This window comes from Xyrauchen texanus, chromosome 47 (genome assembly GCF_025860055.1).
Source record: "Xyrauchen texanus isolate HMW12.3.18 chromosome 47, RBS_HiC_50CHRs, whole genome shotgun sequence".
Lineage (NCBI taxonomy): Eukaryota > Metazoa > Chordata > Actinopteri > Cypriniformes > Catostomidae > Xyrauchen > Xyrauchen texanus.
The window spans coordinates 9,468,007-9,485,440 of NC_068322.1; the positions used below are offsets into that span (position 1 = coordinate 9,468,007).

Here is a 17,434-nt window from a genome sequence, read left to right on the forward strand (position 1 = left end):
TTAATTAATTGTATGTTTTGTGCAATTGATCATGCTTCTCCTTTTCGCAGTTCTTTACATGAGAGAAAGAAAAATATGTCATTGCTTTAGATGTTATTGATTCAAAATGTATAAATCTTAAAAAATGCAAGTTTTATTAATTACGTTTTCTTCAAGACCATTCAATTCAATTAAATGGAAATTTGTTATTAAATTGAAATGGATACATCTTAAAAATAGGCTCAAATATTTTTTTGACTGTAGATGATTTTTTATATAGATTTGAAATAAAGATGGATATGAGGATTTCATGTTTGGAAAGTGTTTCATGTATTTGAAGAGATTACATATCTTAATATGAATTCATCAAAATAATATACTGGATATTGATAAAACTTGAATAATCAATAATTACAGATGTTTTGTTCTGAAGTGAGGTAAACTCCCCTCTAAACAACAACAACAACAACAAAACATGCTACATCATCTGGCTACTGTGTGAGTCCCTTTAGACCATAATTTTCAGCACATACTTGCAGAAGAGTTATAAGCTGTTTTGATGCAGAGCAATCTTGGAAAATCCATTATTTTTATGCTTTCAAATGGATTTCAATTTGTTCAATTAAAAGTGTGTCAATTCTGGGGCAGTTTGGCACATCATGGCAACTCATAGAAGCATTTAATCTAAACAATGGCCTAGTCAAGACTTCAGAAGATTTTGGAGCCTACATCCATATAAAATGTTTTTATATCTCCGTTCATAATTTTGTCTTTAATTTTCATGGTTACTTTGATCCATGTTTCCATGGCAGTAGATGTCAAAAGTTAGAAATTTCAGCTTCTCTAATTTTATTTATCGGATTAATTTTATTATTGGATTTTTTTTCTTAAGGTGAGGTGCAGACACCACTTGTGGGACATTCAGTTGCCACTGGTGGCCAAAAGTTTGGAATAATGTACAGATTTTGCGCTTATGGAAATAAATTGGTACTTTTATTCACCAAAGTGGCATTCAACCGATCACAATGTATAATCACAATTAAATATAATTATTAATAATTACAATTAAAATATTACTACTTATATATAACTACTTCAGAGTTCTCATAAAAAAAAATCCTCCATGTTCAGTAATGACAGCTTTGCAGATTCTTGGCATTCTAGCTATCAGTTTGTCCAGATACTCGGGTGACATTTCACCCCACACTTCCTGTAGCACTTGCCATAGATGTGGCAGTCTTGCTGATCCCACAAAAGCTCAATGGGGTTAAGACACATTTTCCAATTACTGTATATGTTATCCAATGTCTGTGATTCAAAAGTGTCTTTTTCTTTGCAATTCTTCCCATAAGGTCTGCACCCCTGAGTCTTCTCTTTATTGCTGTACATGAAACTAGTGTTGAGCAGGTAGAATTCAATGAAGCTGTCAGCTGAGGACATGCGCGGCATCTATTTCTCAAACTAGAGACTCTGATGTACTTATTCTCTTGTTTATTTGTACATCTGGCCTTCCAATCCTCTTTCTGTTCTTGTTAGAGACTGTTGTTCTTTGTCTTTGCTTGATGCTTGAAGTCTTCAATCTCAAGCATTGTATAGCTTTCATTCCTCAAAATAATGATTGACTGATGAGTCTCTAGAGAAAGTGGTTTCTTTTTTTTACCATTTTTGACCTAATATTGACCTTAAGACATGCCAGTCTATTGCATACACAAACAAACACAAAAACAATATTAAGCTTAATTTAACAAACCAAATGGCTTTCAGCAATGTTTGATTGATAGAAAATTAGCAGGATTACTCAAGGATAAGGTGTTGGAGTGATGGCTGCTGGAAATGGGGTCTGTCTAGGTTTGAATGACTTGTGACCACAAGAAATTACTTTTTTCAAATAGTGATGGTGACATTACATCAGTAATGTCCTGATTATGTTTGAATGCCACTTTGGGGAATAAAGGTACCAATTTCTTTCCATAAGATCAAAATATGTATATTATTCCAAACTTCTGGCCACCAGTGTATACTATAGCTATTTAGAAGAAATCAACAAGCAAAATGTTACAATTATATATTTAGAAAAATAACTAGACTCATATGTTTTAAACTTCTCTCAATTCTTCTGTTTTTTTTTTTTCATATAAAGAATATCAAGCCTGCATAATACACAAAGATCAGTCTGCCATGGATAAAGCACATTGTGGTATGCCTGTTACAAGACATTTCTAGTGACAGATGTGTCTTTTGTGGTGAAACTATTCTTTTCTAACTAATCTAAAGTTCATGTAAAGAAAGATGTTTTAGAGGCTTGATAAGTAACTGTAGCAATCTTGATATAATTTGTAAGTGTAGATCACAAGAATTTGGTCACATGATTGTTTGATTAATGTTTAATTAACTCTTTTTCATTGTAAACTCCATACCAAAGAAGTCTTGATTTAATGTTTCAAAGCCTTCTTTTTACTTCCCTAACCCTGCATCAAATGTGTCAGATATTTTCACCAGGAGAACATTTGTCAAAAACTCAAGAATACGAAATGATAAGCACTGTCATTTCATGTGTCAGTAAAATGACATGGCATCATTATGCTGTCAAACAGGAAGAATTTTCCCTGTTTCACTGTAAGCGTCAAAGTGACCTGAAAACTATTGTTTTAGGAGCCCAGAATCTCAGCACCAGTTTAAAAAGAAAGAAAAATGATTGAGAAACTCTGAGATTAAGATACTTGTTTGTTTGTGTAGCAGGGATACCAGTACTGTATATTGAAATTAAAATGCAGTGTTACAAGCTACAGCTAGAGAAAACATACCCATTTAATCATACAAACCAATTGTGTTTTGTAATTAGGACTGTAACTCCTGGTTCTTATGGGGTCTGTTGGGGTTTGGGGGATGGACATGATCCTTGACTCTCAAAACTGGATGCTCTTCCTGGCCACTGCAGAGACAGATGATAACAAAATATCACTACAAAGTAGCTTAGGACATATTAGACTTAAAATAATATTCTGGGTTAAATACAATTTAAGATCAATTGACATCATTTGTGGCATAATGTTGATTACCACAAACATTTATTTAGCCTTGTCCCTCCTTTTCTTTAAAAAAGCAAAAATCTTACAATGGGAGTGAATGGGCTACTCATCTTTGTGTACATTTTTATCCAATATGACAACTTCATTGCCATGACGACATGGTATCGTAAACTTTACAGCTTTTTTTAAATTTGTTTACAGAATTTACAGTTCAAATAATGCTCAAGTTTTAACAGAAGAAATAATTGAAGTGCTTTTATACAGAATAACATATTCACTTCCATTGTAAGTGCCTCACTGTATCATCAATATTTGTTTTTCTTTTCTTTTTTTTAAAGGGGTTATGAGTCATTTTTTTTTTTTTTTGTGGTGATCAATATTATGCTACAATTGCTGTCAATTGAGTTCAACTTGTATTGAACCCAGAATATTACTTAAATAAATCAGAATCAGTCCAAAAGCACCACACCAGGCCTAAATAAACATTGTACGGCAACATGGAATCATCTATTGAAGTCTTGCAAAAGGTCAAATCTAATATTTTTGATAACTGTAGAGGATGTAGTATGTTCCAAATGTTTCAACTCTATTGTGTCATCACCAAAAAGCCTGGAAGACTCACTTCCTACTCACCTCATTCAGTGCATGCCAGTGGGTGATGGGCTTCCGTGGGTAAGCTAGCATCTCGTTCCAATGGTCCCTCCCAAGACCCTCCGCATCTGGCCCTGCCCTGCACACCCCTATCACTTCATTGTGTCCAACTCTGAAAGTGAAACAAAATAGAGGGCTTTCTTATAAAAAAAATTAAATAAAAAAAGCAGTTTTTTGATGAGTGGTTCAGAACATTCTAGATGTTCACATCCATATATAACATAATGACTTGACAAAGAATTGAACTTACTTGACCTGCACTGAATGCAAAGACAACAGGAACATTGCATAAACAGTTCCATTCACCTGCATATAATATTTAGCTACAGGTACTTGATGGTTGAGCAATGTTTTGATGGCATAATCTGCTGATAATTACAGCGCAGCCACATGCAGAAAAGGACTGTGGCTAATTTAATAAATTCACAGCAGGGTTTTGCAGGGCCAGTCTGAAAGTAATGCTTGATTAAGATATTTGCTGCAAATATTTGAACAATAACTGCCAAGCATGCATATCTGACTTAATGTCAACAGTGTTGTGTGTCATGTCAGATTAAATTGCATTTAACATCATAAAATTTGTTTGTCTATTGTTTTTCTATGACTATGACGTCTGAAAATGCAGGCACTGACCTGTCATAATCCATCACCATGATTGACAGGCTGACCTGCTCCACATTCTCAGGTGGTATGTCGAAAATGATGGCCTCGTTATAGACAGGGTTGAGTGTGTTCTTTTTGGTGGTCGTCTTCCGCTTCTTAAGTCTCCGGCCATCACATATGAGGGAGACTTTAACATAAGGATCTGAGTACAGAAACATATTGTGAAACCGTTTTAGAGATTTGCAGGTCCAAATCAAATATAAAACTGCCACTCAACTGATTTCAGTGATTCAGTATATTGATCACTGTGATATCTTATGCACAGAACAACGTAGCATTACTTGCATTTTTACTTGCATTTTTGGTCTTAACACTGACCTGAGTATCCAGTTATGTCCATGGCTTTTAGATTACGACATTTGATTACGGTAAGAGTCATGCGTCCAGCCGTGGGAAGATAGCAAAGGGAGTACATGATTTCACCCAGATCCACACTCTCCTGAGAGAAAGAAAGAAATAATGCAGTTGCATATATTGTCTCTATATATGATCAACCAATATAATTTGTTATTGTCTGTACTGCAGTGTGCTAAAATAGCATTACAAGTTATTGATTAAATGATTTTGGAAAAAAATCTCACTTTTCAGCAAATATTGAAAGATGATTTTCTCTTCAGAGTCTCTCCAGAGAACCCTTGAAAAGACTACAAACAAAACCCTTATTGACTGACACTCTAAATAAACTTTTTTTTGCCTTTTCAATGACAACTCAGACCTAGCTTGGGAGATATTGGACGAAATGTATGCTCATCAGGTTTAAACAAAGCCTTACTCTTAATTAGATCTAAAGAGCAGAAATGTTTCTTTGGCAATAAAAAATCTAATAAAAAGTCAGGGACTCAAAAACAACTATATTGTTGTGAACAGAAATATTACTCTTCTCAGATAGTGAGCTATTTCCATAGAAGACTTTCATAATGGCTGTTATAGCCTGTGTGGACGTTTCACTGTGGAACATTCTGTATGGTTTGGGTGGCTTGTTCTTGTGTGATTAAAAAACAGTTTTGAATGAGACCAATAGCTTCCCTTACCTTAATTAGATTTGCAGAGGCATTAACGTTTATTCTAAAAGGCCAGTGTGTATTCACAGCTTCTTAGTACAGGCTTCACTAATTTGCATCGATTAATCTTTCAAAGACATGCTGAATATAATGATTAATCTGTCCAAGTAAACATTCAAAACAGATTACATAACAAACTTACACTTCATACATAACCTCTGTTGTACTGGTAAGTTAGGGTTTCTACATTTCAAACCTTTCAATGTCTTGTAGCAGGTCTATTAGATTATTATTCAGCCTTCCAAAGCACATGCTAGTTCTTCAATACCATTGATTACATATCAAACGGTATTATATATAGTTGTAATGGTACCTATGTTGACATCAACAGTCTCCCTGTCACATCTTACCCCCTTCTGACTGCTCTCATTATCCACAATACAAGTGGTGAATACAGAGAGCTGCAAGTCAAGTTCAGGAGTCTCACATTCTAGTGGTTCTAGTAGTTTAATTTCTGACCACAACAATTCACAAATCTTTTTGGGGCAATAATACTCTTCCTGTTTTGACTCCCCAACTTCCCCTCCTTCAGAGCTGACTGGCCTTGCACAAAGTGGCAATTTGCTCCAAATTAGAGAACAAAATTAGACCTTCAAATGTCAACTAAAGGCAAAATAGAGGGTTTCAGTGTGCAGTCAGAAGCACAACAGAGCAAGGCTGCAATCTATGGATCTGACTATTTTGGGAATTGAGAGTTACTAGCCTCTTTCCACAGTCGGAAACCATAGAACAGCTGGTCTGCTTCTAAGAGTCAATTTTATCCCTACGGGGCTGTAGTAATACTCTCATAACTGAGCAAAACATGTCGAAACCTCTCCACTGCCTTTGCAAACCTGCTAATCAATCATTTTGAATTGTAGCTACAAGGGAAAGCGATAGTCAGTGAAGAGAATGAGAAGAAAACTGCACGAGAGTGATCCAAACATTAACAAAAGGGGAGCAAAAATACAACAACATCAGAACATGAGCAAAATGACAGTAACAAAATCGCATGTCCCCATCAACCAAACAACAAGAAGAACAGCAACAAAAGGATTAAACATGCGGAAAACAAAACAATCAGTAAATTAATGAGCCTGAAAGAGACTGATGCGTCAAACAAGGACGAGGAGGAGATTACATTTTCCAAACAGGAATGACTCACCCAAGCATAGCTCAACAAGAATAAGAATAAAATGCTGTCACCACTCATTTAGTTTTTGTAGCAGAAAGGCAGTGAGAGTCAATGTAAGTGAGGTGAGTGTGATTGACAAGATGTCTTTCACCTTAAAGAATCTCTAATTATTTATGTAATAATGCACAACAAAAGGTCAAAATTGTACACAGACTACCATTTTTACTGTAGGTTAATATTACAGGTCTATGGAGAAAACACAGCAAAATCTTAGTACACAAACCTTTTTATAGAACTACCTCAGGCCTTAAACCTTTTAGTATATGCTCAGCCAAGGGCTAAACACGGTCATAAATTTAATTACATTTTAGCACTAAATATGAAGAACATTTGCCCATCTAGTTCCTGCTTTAAGATGACCAAGTTCACCTATGGACACTAGGGGTGGTAAGATTCACCGATTTGCATTGGTGCATCAGCATAAAAAATAACAACGCGATGCATCAATTTAAAAAAGTGCGCATTGGATACAAGTTGGCATTTGTATTGCGATACATTGTTTCTAACATATTTGCATCAGTAAAAACTGATTTATTTATATATAATTATTAGTAGATGCACTATACTTTTATTATTTAGAAAGTGACCAATAATTGTGACCAATATTTTATATGTAGATTGATTTCTCCTCTCTAAACTATTTCTCAAGTGCATTCTCTCATCACCACTGCTGCTACGTGAATATGACGCATCACTAAACTATGGAGACGGAGGCGTGTCTTGAGAGTCACATAGAATATAGATTAACATGGCAGCGGTAGAGCTGCATCTTCCACCAAATAATTACAAATCCACAGTTTGTAAACACTTTGGGTTTTATAAGAGAGATGGACATTTTGATAAACCCATGCAATTTGTAAAACATGTCCTGCCGCTATAAAATATACAGGCAGTACGACTAATGTAACAACACACTTGAAGCAGCGACACAATGTGAGTGCAGAGACGTCTGCCTCCCCCTCCTTGCCCTTGGCCTCGGATTCAGCTGTAGCTACTCGCTGCTGCGGTACCACTAGCAGGACACCGGGTGAGCAAACGATTAAAACTTTTTTTCACTCCCAGCTGACTAACAGCTATCCAAGGCAATTACCAACACAATCAATGTATTATTTGTAAAGATATTCAGCCTTACAGCGTTACAGAGAATGAGGGCTTCTAATAACTCCTCCACGCCTGGCAAGTTACGGAACATTTCTTCATTGTTTATCCCTGAGCATCCTTAAATTGTTTCACTGTTAAATGTGTTAGCAGTTAAAAGTGTAACTGGAGACAGAACAGGAAAAGAATGTCTGGTTTTATTTCATCTTTTTTTTTTTTTTTTTCAAGGGCCATGCGTTAGAAGTCAGAAGGCACATAAGTTAATTTATGATTTGCTGTCTGTCTGAACCAAAGAAATAAAAGCGAACTATCTGTACCATATTGAATTGCATAGCATCATATTTTTTTCCATTTGAATCGCATTGTGTTGAATCGAATCGAAATCGGATCGCACTGCATCGTAATAGGGGTGAATATCACATCGGTAGCTGCTTCATATGTATCTTTTAACGTATCGTATCCTTGGCTATGCATCGAGATACGTATCACATCGGCCTCAGTTATGGAGATGCACATCCCTAATGGACACACAGTAGGTCTGTGACTTCATCGATGTCAGCTAAAATCATATTTTTTTTAATTATTGTTATTGGTCTGAAAACGGACAAAATTGGAAGATAATATTATCAAAGAGTAAACACTTTTTTATGCCAAGTTACAAAAGTACAATACAGTTTTTCATCTATTTTTTTGTACATTTAAAATGATTCTGTCTGATTTTACTTGTTGCATGCAAAAGTGTGGATCTTCATTTTTAAACAACAGACAAAATAATATTAGGTATGTAATATCTATTATAGAGCTGTGCCATAGCACAAACATATTTGTCAGTTATCATGTATTTGGCCACATAGCACCCATAGGTTCACTACTTTCACCAATGTTAGCCTTGAAAAATCCCAGAGAGCAGGCTTATTTGTCCTTAAAATTCATCAGAAACAACATGACTGAGGCAGTTACATAAGCCATGATATATTTACTGAGGCATAATTTTTGAGTGGGCTAAATTATAATGGGACCCAATAAGATTAAGGAGCCAATCCAGAAAAAAAGAAGAAGAAGAAAATCCAGAAATGTCCCCAGTAGCCAATTTCAGAACTACAGGAAAGAAACCTATGCAATTTCCTCCTTTGTATATACAAGGGAGGAAACTGCATAGGTTTCTTGTAGTTTCGAAATTGGCTACTGGGGACATTTCTTATTGTGCTCTGATGTCAGTGGGACAAACTCAATTCCACACCTGTTGGATTAGTCATGGCTGCTGTTTGAAGGGTCTGGCTTGATAATCATGCTTCCTTCAGCATTGGAAACTAGCAATTGGGTCTATTTTTGGAAGGGATATGTGGGTGCCCTGAGTCAGTTTGGAGATGAGCCCTCACACCTGGCAAAGGCTTTACATAACAGATCAATCTATCTGTTAATGAGACCTATGAAAGGGTCTTCATACTTGTGCAGTCCATTTTACTATGTGGAGCTTAATTTGATTGACTTGTGAGTATCTGACAAGTTGGTTTAAAAGACAATAAAATTGTTCTCGTATTTCTTATAAAACAGTTTTTCTCTTCTTGGTTTGAGCACATGTCCAAAATGATGGTCTCAATAAGATAAAGGCAATTTATAACCTATGGTAAGTAATGCAACATAACTATCTGATTATATTGTTTACATCTTCTGGCTATAATTTTAAAACAGTGAGTGTTTTAACATTTAAGAACTGGCTCTATTCACTTCCATTGTAAGTGTAAAAAAGTAAATATAGTTTTTTTTATTATGAATATTATGAACAAAAGATTGAGTTTGACTTTTATTTAACACAAAATATTGTCTAAGCTTAAAAAAAAAATGCCCCATGGTGTTGATTTTATGAGGGCATTTTTTTGAACCATTTATAAACACACTATGTGCCATTCTTTTTTTTTTTTTTTTGTCTAATGCTTATAAATTTATTGGAATAAGTCTGTAAAATGAACACCTGAATAATATTTAGGCCTATAATAGAATTTTACTAAACAGACAAATAAAGAACACAGAAGAATTCAATCCTGTGGAATTATTTGGTTTTTTTTATATATTGGTGGCACTTTTGCAACTTTTGGTAGCATTTTTTCCACAAGCTCACGTTCGCTTCTGAATTGGCATGTAAATGACCAGACAAACGCATGCCATACTCACTGTAGTGGCGGCAAGGATGTCCTTCCAAACCACAGCTTCACGTGATAGGTCAGAAAGCTCAAACAGGTTATCAACCACCACTTCACCGATCATGTCATGACTCGTGAAGCGGTCAAAGTCGTACACGCTGAAGTGCAACTTGCGATTGCACAGCTCACTGTACTCCACAGAGAAGTAGAACACCTCATCAAATGTGGGGTTGAGCGTCTTGCGGTGGACCCTTGTCTGAAATTTCTTTTTGCGCTCAGGAAGCAGGTAGATCTTCACGTAGGGGTCGGAGGTGCCTGTGAAGTCCTTAGCAGGCAGATCCAGGGCCTTTAGAATGCGAACCACAAGAGCCTGCTCCTCATAGTCGTAGTTGAGGGCGAAGCTCAGCTTCCCACAGGTTTCCACCGGCTCCTTGGTCCCGTCTTCAGAGTCCACTGACTTCTGCTTGTAAAGCTCAGGTTTGATACGGCCAATACTGACCGTAGAAGACTGCCGCACAGGTAGAGTATCCATGGGGAAATCCATGCTGGTCACATTCATCTGCCGTGGCAGGTGTCGGCGGAAAGAATTGTGCCTTGAAAAGAAGAACGAAGAAGAACATTTGTTGATAATTATTTAAAACAAATAGTATCTTAGCTCCTTAGGTTCCCTTGTAAAGGTTTTCACAAACCAGTGGACAACAAGCACTTGAGTGCCCTGTGTCAAACTCTTTGGTTTCGATCTTTTAGCAAATTGAATGTTGCAGATTTCAAAATTGTCATTTACAATCGTTAGGCCTGGATCTTCACTCTATAAAACCTAATCCCAACACTTGTCATGACTCCTATTCTATGAGGAAACCATAGTTCTCTCCTTATCCTTGGTGTTTCCTAGCAACTACCACCTTTTGGAAGATGACAACAGACATATGACAATGACAGCATGTTCCAAAAAAAATAAAAATGGATAAAGCATTTGAACATAGACTAATTAATAGTGGTACAGTTCTGTGGTTTACATTCTTTATTCTTTTTTCCACACAATCCTCTTGTTTTTTGTTTGTCTTGATTGAGCTCTCCTTATCACTGTCAATCAGTCTATCTCTCTCAAATTTGTTTAACCCCTCTTTGTTACATGCAAATGTTTCCTGCACATTGTGCCCTGCAATTTTCAAAAATACCCCAGCACAATGCAATTATATAAATTTAAGAGATAGAGTAATTATGCTTTCTTCAGATTTTTAAGGCAGCTTCTTCTTAAATCCAGTGTTCGATGGCTGTGTTTCTGAGATACTGTATCTTGCCAACCATTCTGAATGAGTCAGAATTCAGAATTGGTATTTCTACTCTTTCTTGGAAGAGAATGAAGATTGCATAAGGAGAAAAAAGTTGAGGTCTTATCAGTGCAGACGTCAACAGTCAGACACTTGTTGTAGAATCCACTAATGACTGACAGCTTGATGTGAACAAACCATTCTTTCAATTCATTTGAGCGGAGATGTCAACTTGGTTTTAGGTCATGATATGTAATCTGAAAATTTGGTTTTGTCATATTACAGCAAAAGGAAACAAATTTTTAAGGCATGGATATCATAACACGTCTGTTTTAGTGGATTGTTGAATAAATAGGACGTAAGCAATGTACATACTTCAATAAAAGGTTTTGATTACAGCACTCTACATATTTACCTATAAGAGATATTAAAAACTGACCTGAATTTCAGCTAATATACAAAAGGGTCACATCTATTCTTTGGCATTTAATGGATATTTGAGTACATAAGTTTTTTGAAATCTTTGCAAATGTATTAAATCAAAATCACATGTACATAAGTATTCACAGCCTTTGCTCAATACTTTGTTGAAGCATCTTTGGCACCAATTACAGCCTCAAGTCTTTTTGTGTATGATTCTACAAGCTTGGCACACTTATTTTTGGGCAGTTTCTCCCATTCTTCTTTGCAGGACCTCTCAAGCTCCATCAGGTTAGATGGGGAGCGTCGGTGCACAGCCATTTTCAGATCTCTCCTGAGATGTTCAATCGGGTTCAAGTCTGGGTCTTGCTGGGCCACTAAAGGACATTCACAGAGTTGTCCTGTAGCCACTCCTTTGATATCTTGGCTGTGTGCTTAGGGTTGTTCTCCTGTTGAAAGATGAACTTTCGCCCCAGTCTGAGGTCCAGAGCGCTCTGGAGCAGGTTTTCATCAAGGATGTCTCTGTACATTGCTGCATTCATATTTCCCTCGATCCAGACTAGTCTCCCAGTTCCTGCCGCTGAAAAACATCCCCACAGCATAATGCTGCGACCACCATGCTTCACTGTAGGGATGGTATTGGCCAGGTGATAAGCGGTGCCTGGTTTCCCCCAGACATGACACTTGCCATTCAGGCCAAAGAGTTCAATCTTTGTTTCATCAGACCAGAGAATTTTGTTTCTCATGGTCTGAGAGTCCTTCAGGTGCCTTTTGGCAAACTCCAGGCAGGCTGTCATGTGCCTTTTACTGAGGAGTGGCTTCCGTCTGGCCACTCTACCATACAGGCCTGATTGGTGGAGTGCTGTAGAGATGGTTGTTCTTCTGGAAGTTTCTCCTCTCTCCACAGAGAAATGATGGAACTCTGTCAGAGTGACCATCGAGTTCTTGCTCACCTCCCTGACTCCCCGATCGCTGAGTTGGCCGGGCGACCAGTTCTATGGAGAGTCCTGGTGGTTCCAAACAACTTCCATTTACGGATGATGGAAGCCTCATTGGGACCTTCAATGATAAAAAAAAATGTTTCTGTACCCTTCCCCAGATCTGTGCCTCGATACAATCCTGTCTTGGAGGTCTACAGACAATTCCTTGGACTTCATGGCTTGGTTTATGCTCTGACATGCACTGTTAACTGTGGGACCTTATATAGACAGGTGTGTGCCTTTCCAAATCATGTCCAATCAACTGAATTTAGTTGTAGAAACATCTTAAGGATGATCAGTGGAAACAGGATGCACCTGAGCTCAATTTTGAGTGTCATGGCAAAGGCTGTGAATACTTATGTACATGTGATTTGTTTTTATTTTTTTTTTTTATAAATTTGCAAAGATTTAAAACAAACTTCTTTCATGTTGTCATTATGGGGTATTGTTTGGAGAATTTTGAGGAAAATAATTAATTTAATCAATTTTGGAATAAGGTTGTAACATAACAAAATGTGGAAAAAGTGAAGCGTTGTGAATACTTTCCGGATGCGCTGTATATCCTTCATAGCACAATAGTGCATTATTATTATTATTATTATTATTATTATTTTAGTAATTCTTGTCAGCAAAAATTAAATAGCTACCCAGTCTAAGCAACACTTCGGCATCTGTGCATAGTTCAGCTCACTTTAGTGATCACGCTAATGTAAAATGAACATTTCAAAGAAACGTTCAATTTTTCAGACTATAATTAAAGGGATAGTTCACCCAAAATTTTTAGTCCTTTCATAACTGAATCACCCCTGAAAAAGTATTCCTTTCTTTCTGCAGTGGAACACAAAATGAGATGTTAGGCAGTACTGTATGTTACCCTCAGTCACCATTCACTTTCAATGTATCTTTTACAATTAAAATGAATAGTGACTGAGGCTGTCATTCTGCTTAACATCTCCTTTAGTGTTCTATGAGGGAAAGAAAGACATGTGGGTTTGGGACAACTTGAAGATGATTAAATGATGTTTCTTGGAGATGTTATGCTGTTCTCGCATGGCATATCTTCCGTTTAAAAAAAAAAGAGTTAGGAGTGAAAAAAATAAATAATCAATGTGATGAGTGTACTTCCAGAAAGAATTTAGACATAGTCAAAATTAACATTAAAGAAATAACAGAGGAAATAAATGGAATAAGGATTCAGCAAAAGGTGCCAACCCAGGGACACCCAAACTGTATTTCACATTAACCTTTAAGCAGCTTCATTTGGCCTTTTTGTGTACCCTATTAATATGTAATTTATGAGGAGGACAGCTTGTTTGTTACACTGCATCAAAGTCTTAATGTTAGTTCTGTGTCAAGTCAATAATGGATTCCACAAGGAACCGAACACAGCAGTTCATCACTTCCCTAGTCGGACACTGTGACAGTTCCACTGTGTGGTAACAATAATTACATCCCTGTTTGCTTTTGACACGGTGCTACATGAAACAAAGAGAAGAAGAGCTGATTGTTTAATTGCTGGGGTCACTTAATGATGTTGCCATGGTAATGCGACACAGGGCTCTGATTGGTGAGCTGTACTGATTAATGGGCATATGCAGAACCTAGGAGACATGCCATTACCCTGTCAACCAGAAGTAAATTAGTGAAAATAAGGGAGCTGTGATAATATTAGCACAGAATTTATAAAATATTGAATTATTTAAAGATTTCCAGAGTCATGAATGGATATCATCTAATTAACTGATAGAATTATGCAGTATGGGGTATATATAGTGTGATATTGCTTTTATACAACAATTTTACAATCAATAAGGTAGTTTTGAGTAACTTAAATACAGTATTAGACACAATATGGCCAGATATTTTGTATATTTTTGCTTTGCTATCCAAAATAGTTCCAAACAAAGCCAAAGTAGGCTTATCCATTGTGTGTCACCAAGCAATGTACAGACTGACAGCCTGTCTGAAACACCGCAAGCACAGATAAGCAGGGTAATGCATACAGTGAAGCGTCCCAGTGTTGTTATACCTAACAGCAATCTTGGAATGCCATTTGCCCAATCATATTAGAGGACCATAGCGAACTGTACTTTAAAATGTAATGTAATGTATGTAAAAGGCAGGAGTATGATACTCAGAGGTGTATTTTACCTGGAGGAAGAGGTAGGTTCAGTAGTCTGCCGCTGGATCTTGCCCTGCTTACTCAGACGGTCACGCAGAGCCTGCTGTACCTCAGCAGGAATGTCTGGTGACGTCTGACTGATCTTCATGGCTGCCTCCAGAAGCTTAACCGAGCTGCGGCCATTGACCTTTACCTCCGGCACCTTTCTTTTCTTCTCATCCTCATCGTCCAGCTGGTGTTGCGATAGCTGTCTTCCTGCAATTGCAACTGCCTTGGCATCAGGAGGAGGAGAAACAGAACGAGACACCAGATGCAGGGCCGGGGGTGCCTCAGGTAGCACCCCCTGGGGGCAGTTGTCAGCATTGGTCAAGAGCGCCTTGCTTCTCCAAATGGGCCAGCACAGCTTCCAAAATACAAAGAGAGAGACTACCAAAAGGGCCAGCCCACAGAAACCTACAACCACAGCTAGGAGACTTACAGAGATGTCTACAGGTAACAAGAAAAATGAGAGCAAATAGAGGGATGGGGAACGTATATTAAGATGAAGAAAGATGAAGAAAGGGTAGAGTGTTGAAAGGAGAGTGGGAATTATGGAGAACAGAAGGTGAGAGATAGATAATGAAGAACAGACAGGGAGACAGAGGACCAGTGGCATTAAATTATGCATGAGAGACAAACAGGAGAGAGAGAGAGAGAGAGAGAGAGAGAGAGAGAGAGAGAGAGAGAGAGAGAGAGGGCAAGGTATAAGAAAAAGAAGACTGAAATGCCTTTATTTAGTAAAGCAGAGCTCATTGTCAATTTTCTCCCATTTCAGTGGTCCAAAGAAAATTATCTGGATGACTTTCTATTTTTAAAATAGAAAGTATAATGTGTAGTAAGTCAATTCACATGCATTTATCAAACTTGTGCTGTAGAATTGGTTACTGGATCAAATTCTTTTCATTATTTATTTATATATACACTGTCGGACAAAAAGATTTTGCTGTTTCGGAAGGAAATTGGTACTTTAATTCACCAAAGTGGCATTCAACTGATCACAAAGTAGTCAGGTCATTACTGATGTAAAAAACAGCACCATCACTATTTAAAAATGGTTTTTTTTTGATCAAATCTAGACAGACCCCATTTCCAGCAGCCATCACTCCAACATCTTATCCTTGAGTAATCATGCTAAATTGCTAATTTGGTACTAGAAAATCACTTGCCAGTATATAAATCATGGTTGAAATCTATTTGGTTCGTCAAATGAAGTTTAACATTGTCTTTGTGTTTGTTTTTGAGTTGCCACAGTATGCAAAAGTCAAAAATGGTAAAAATAAATAAAATAAATAAAAATCCTCTTTCTATAGAAACTCATCAGTCAATCATTGTTTTGAGGAATGAAGTCCATACAATGTTTGAAATTGCCAAAAAACTGAAGATTTCATACAAAGGTGTAAACTACGGTCTTCAAAGACAAAGGACAACTGGCTCTAACAAGGACAGAAAGAGATGTGGAAGGCCAGATGTACAACTAAACAAGAGGATAAGTACATCAGAGTCTCTAGTTTGAGAAATAGATGCCTCACATGTCCTCAGCTGACAGCTTCATTGAATTCTACCTGCTCAACACCAGTTTTATGTACAACAGTAAAGAGAAGACTCAGGAGTGCAGGCCTTATGGGAAGAATTGCAAAGAAAAAGCCACTTTTGAAAAAACAACAAAAAAAGGTTAGAGTGTGCAAAGAAACACAGACATTGGACAACAGATAATTGGAAAAGAGTGTTATGGATCTTAACCACATTGAGCTTTTGTGGGATCAGTTAGACTGTAAGGTGCCCGACAAGACAGACACATCTATGGCAAGTGTTACAGGAAGTGTGGGGTGAAATGTCACATGAGTATCTGGACAAACTGACAGCTAGAATGTCAAGGATCTGCAAAGCTGTCATTACTGCATGTGGAGGATTTTGTTTTTATGATAATTTTTTTAATTTAAGAAGTTCTGAAATTTGTTTTCAAATTGTAATAGTATTTTTTTACGTTATTAATGTCCTGACTATACATTGTGATCAGTTGATACGTTTGAAAAAAGAAAATGCGCGAGTTTTAGAGTTTCAATACAGAAAATGGACAAATGTGCCACTTACGACCTGTTGCGCACTTATAAGTTACAGGTGGGAAAAGTCTGCTCGTGCGATGTCTACATTTCTGCAGTATATGTTACAGCGAATCTTTCTTTGTCCATGGAATGTGAGACAGACTTTTCATACTTTAAGAAGTCTTCTTTTACTTTACACGTACTTGTTCTTGTGAAAAAGTTGCACGTTAACTTTCTAGCATAAAGAACAACTTAATAAAAGAAAAAGTAGAATAACGTTATTTAAGTTAAATTTACCTGAATTCCCTTTACCTGGTATGTTGCTCTCCAGTGGAAATATACCCGCGCATTTCTCCTGATCGACGTGCCCGGCGAGGCACAGCTCCGTTACTATTTGGAGAGCCCTTTGGCACAGGCTTATGCCGTCCTCTGTGCGGACATTCATGTCTTTCCTGTTAATCCATTGTATGTTGGACGATCCGTGAGAGCGTGTGTTCATTTGGGAATCATGTGAGCTGCCGAGTGCAGCTGATGCGTATAAGAATCAAGAGAGGGTGTGAAGCGTTAAAGTCCATATCCTTTGCGCAAAAGCGCAAGCAGAGACTGGTGGTGGATTCTTTGGCGCGCTGGAACATTGTAGGGACATTTTGACTCTGCCCAATAGGAAACATGCGTTGTCTCAAGAGGGAGGATCATAAACAACACGCAAATATTTATCCTATTTTCGTTAAGATAAAATGAATCTCTTCCAATGGAACATATGC

At 37.2% G+C, this 17,434-nt stretch overlaps 1 protein-coding gene across 4 annotated transcripts; it reads right to left on the reverse strand.

Annotated features, from left to right (window-relative positions):
- Positions 1-2,839: 2,839 nt before the first annotated feature.
- LOC127639171 (synaptotagmin-10-like) lies at positions 2,840-17,169 on the reverse strand. 4 transcript variants are annotated; one of them, XM_052121051.1, is made up of 8 exons: positions 16,968-17,169; positions 14,858-15,075; positions 14,619-14,803; positions 9,828-10,389; positions 4,641-4,761; positions 4,293-4,464; positions 3,642-3,771; positions 2,840-2,911 (listed from the first exon to the last, which is right to left on the reverse strand). In XM_052121051.1, the coding sequence occupies exons 1-8, from the start codon at positions 17,167-17,169 to the stop codon at positions 2,840-2,842; spliced, it is 1,662 nt and encodes a 553-aa protein (XP_051977011.1). The 4 variants fall into 4 exon arrangements, with proteins under 4 accessions (XP_051977011.1, XP_051977010.1, XP_051977012.1 ...); XM_052121050.1 differs by having other exon boundaries at positions 14,849-15,075; XM_052121052.1 differs by having other exon boundaries at positions 14,619-14,840; positions 14,928-15,075; positions 16,968-17,115.
- Between the last annotated feature and the right edge of the window lie 265 nt (positions 17,170-17,434).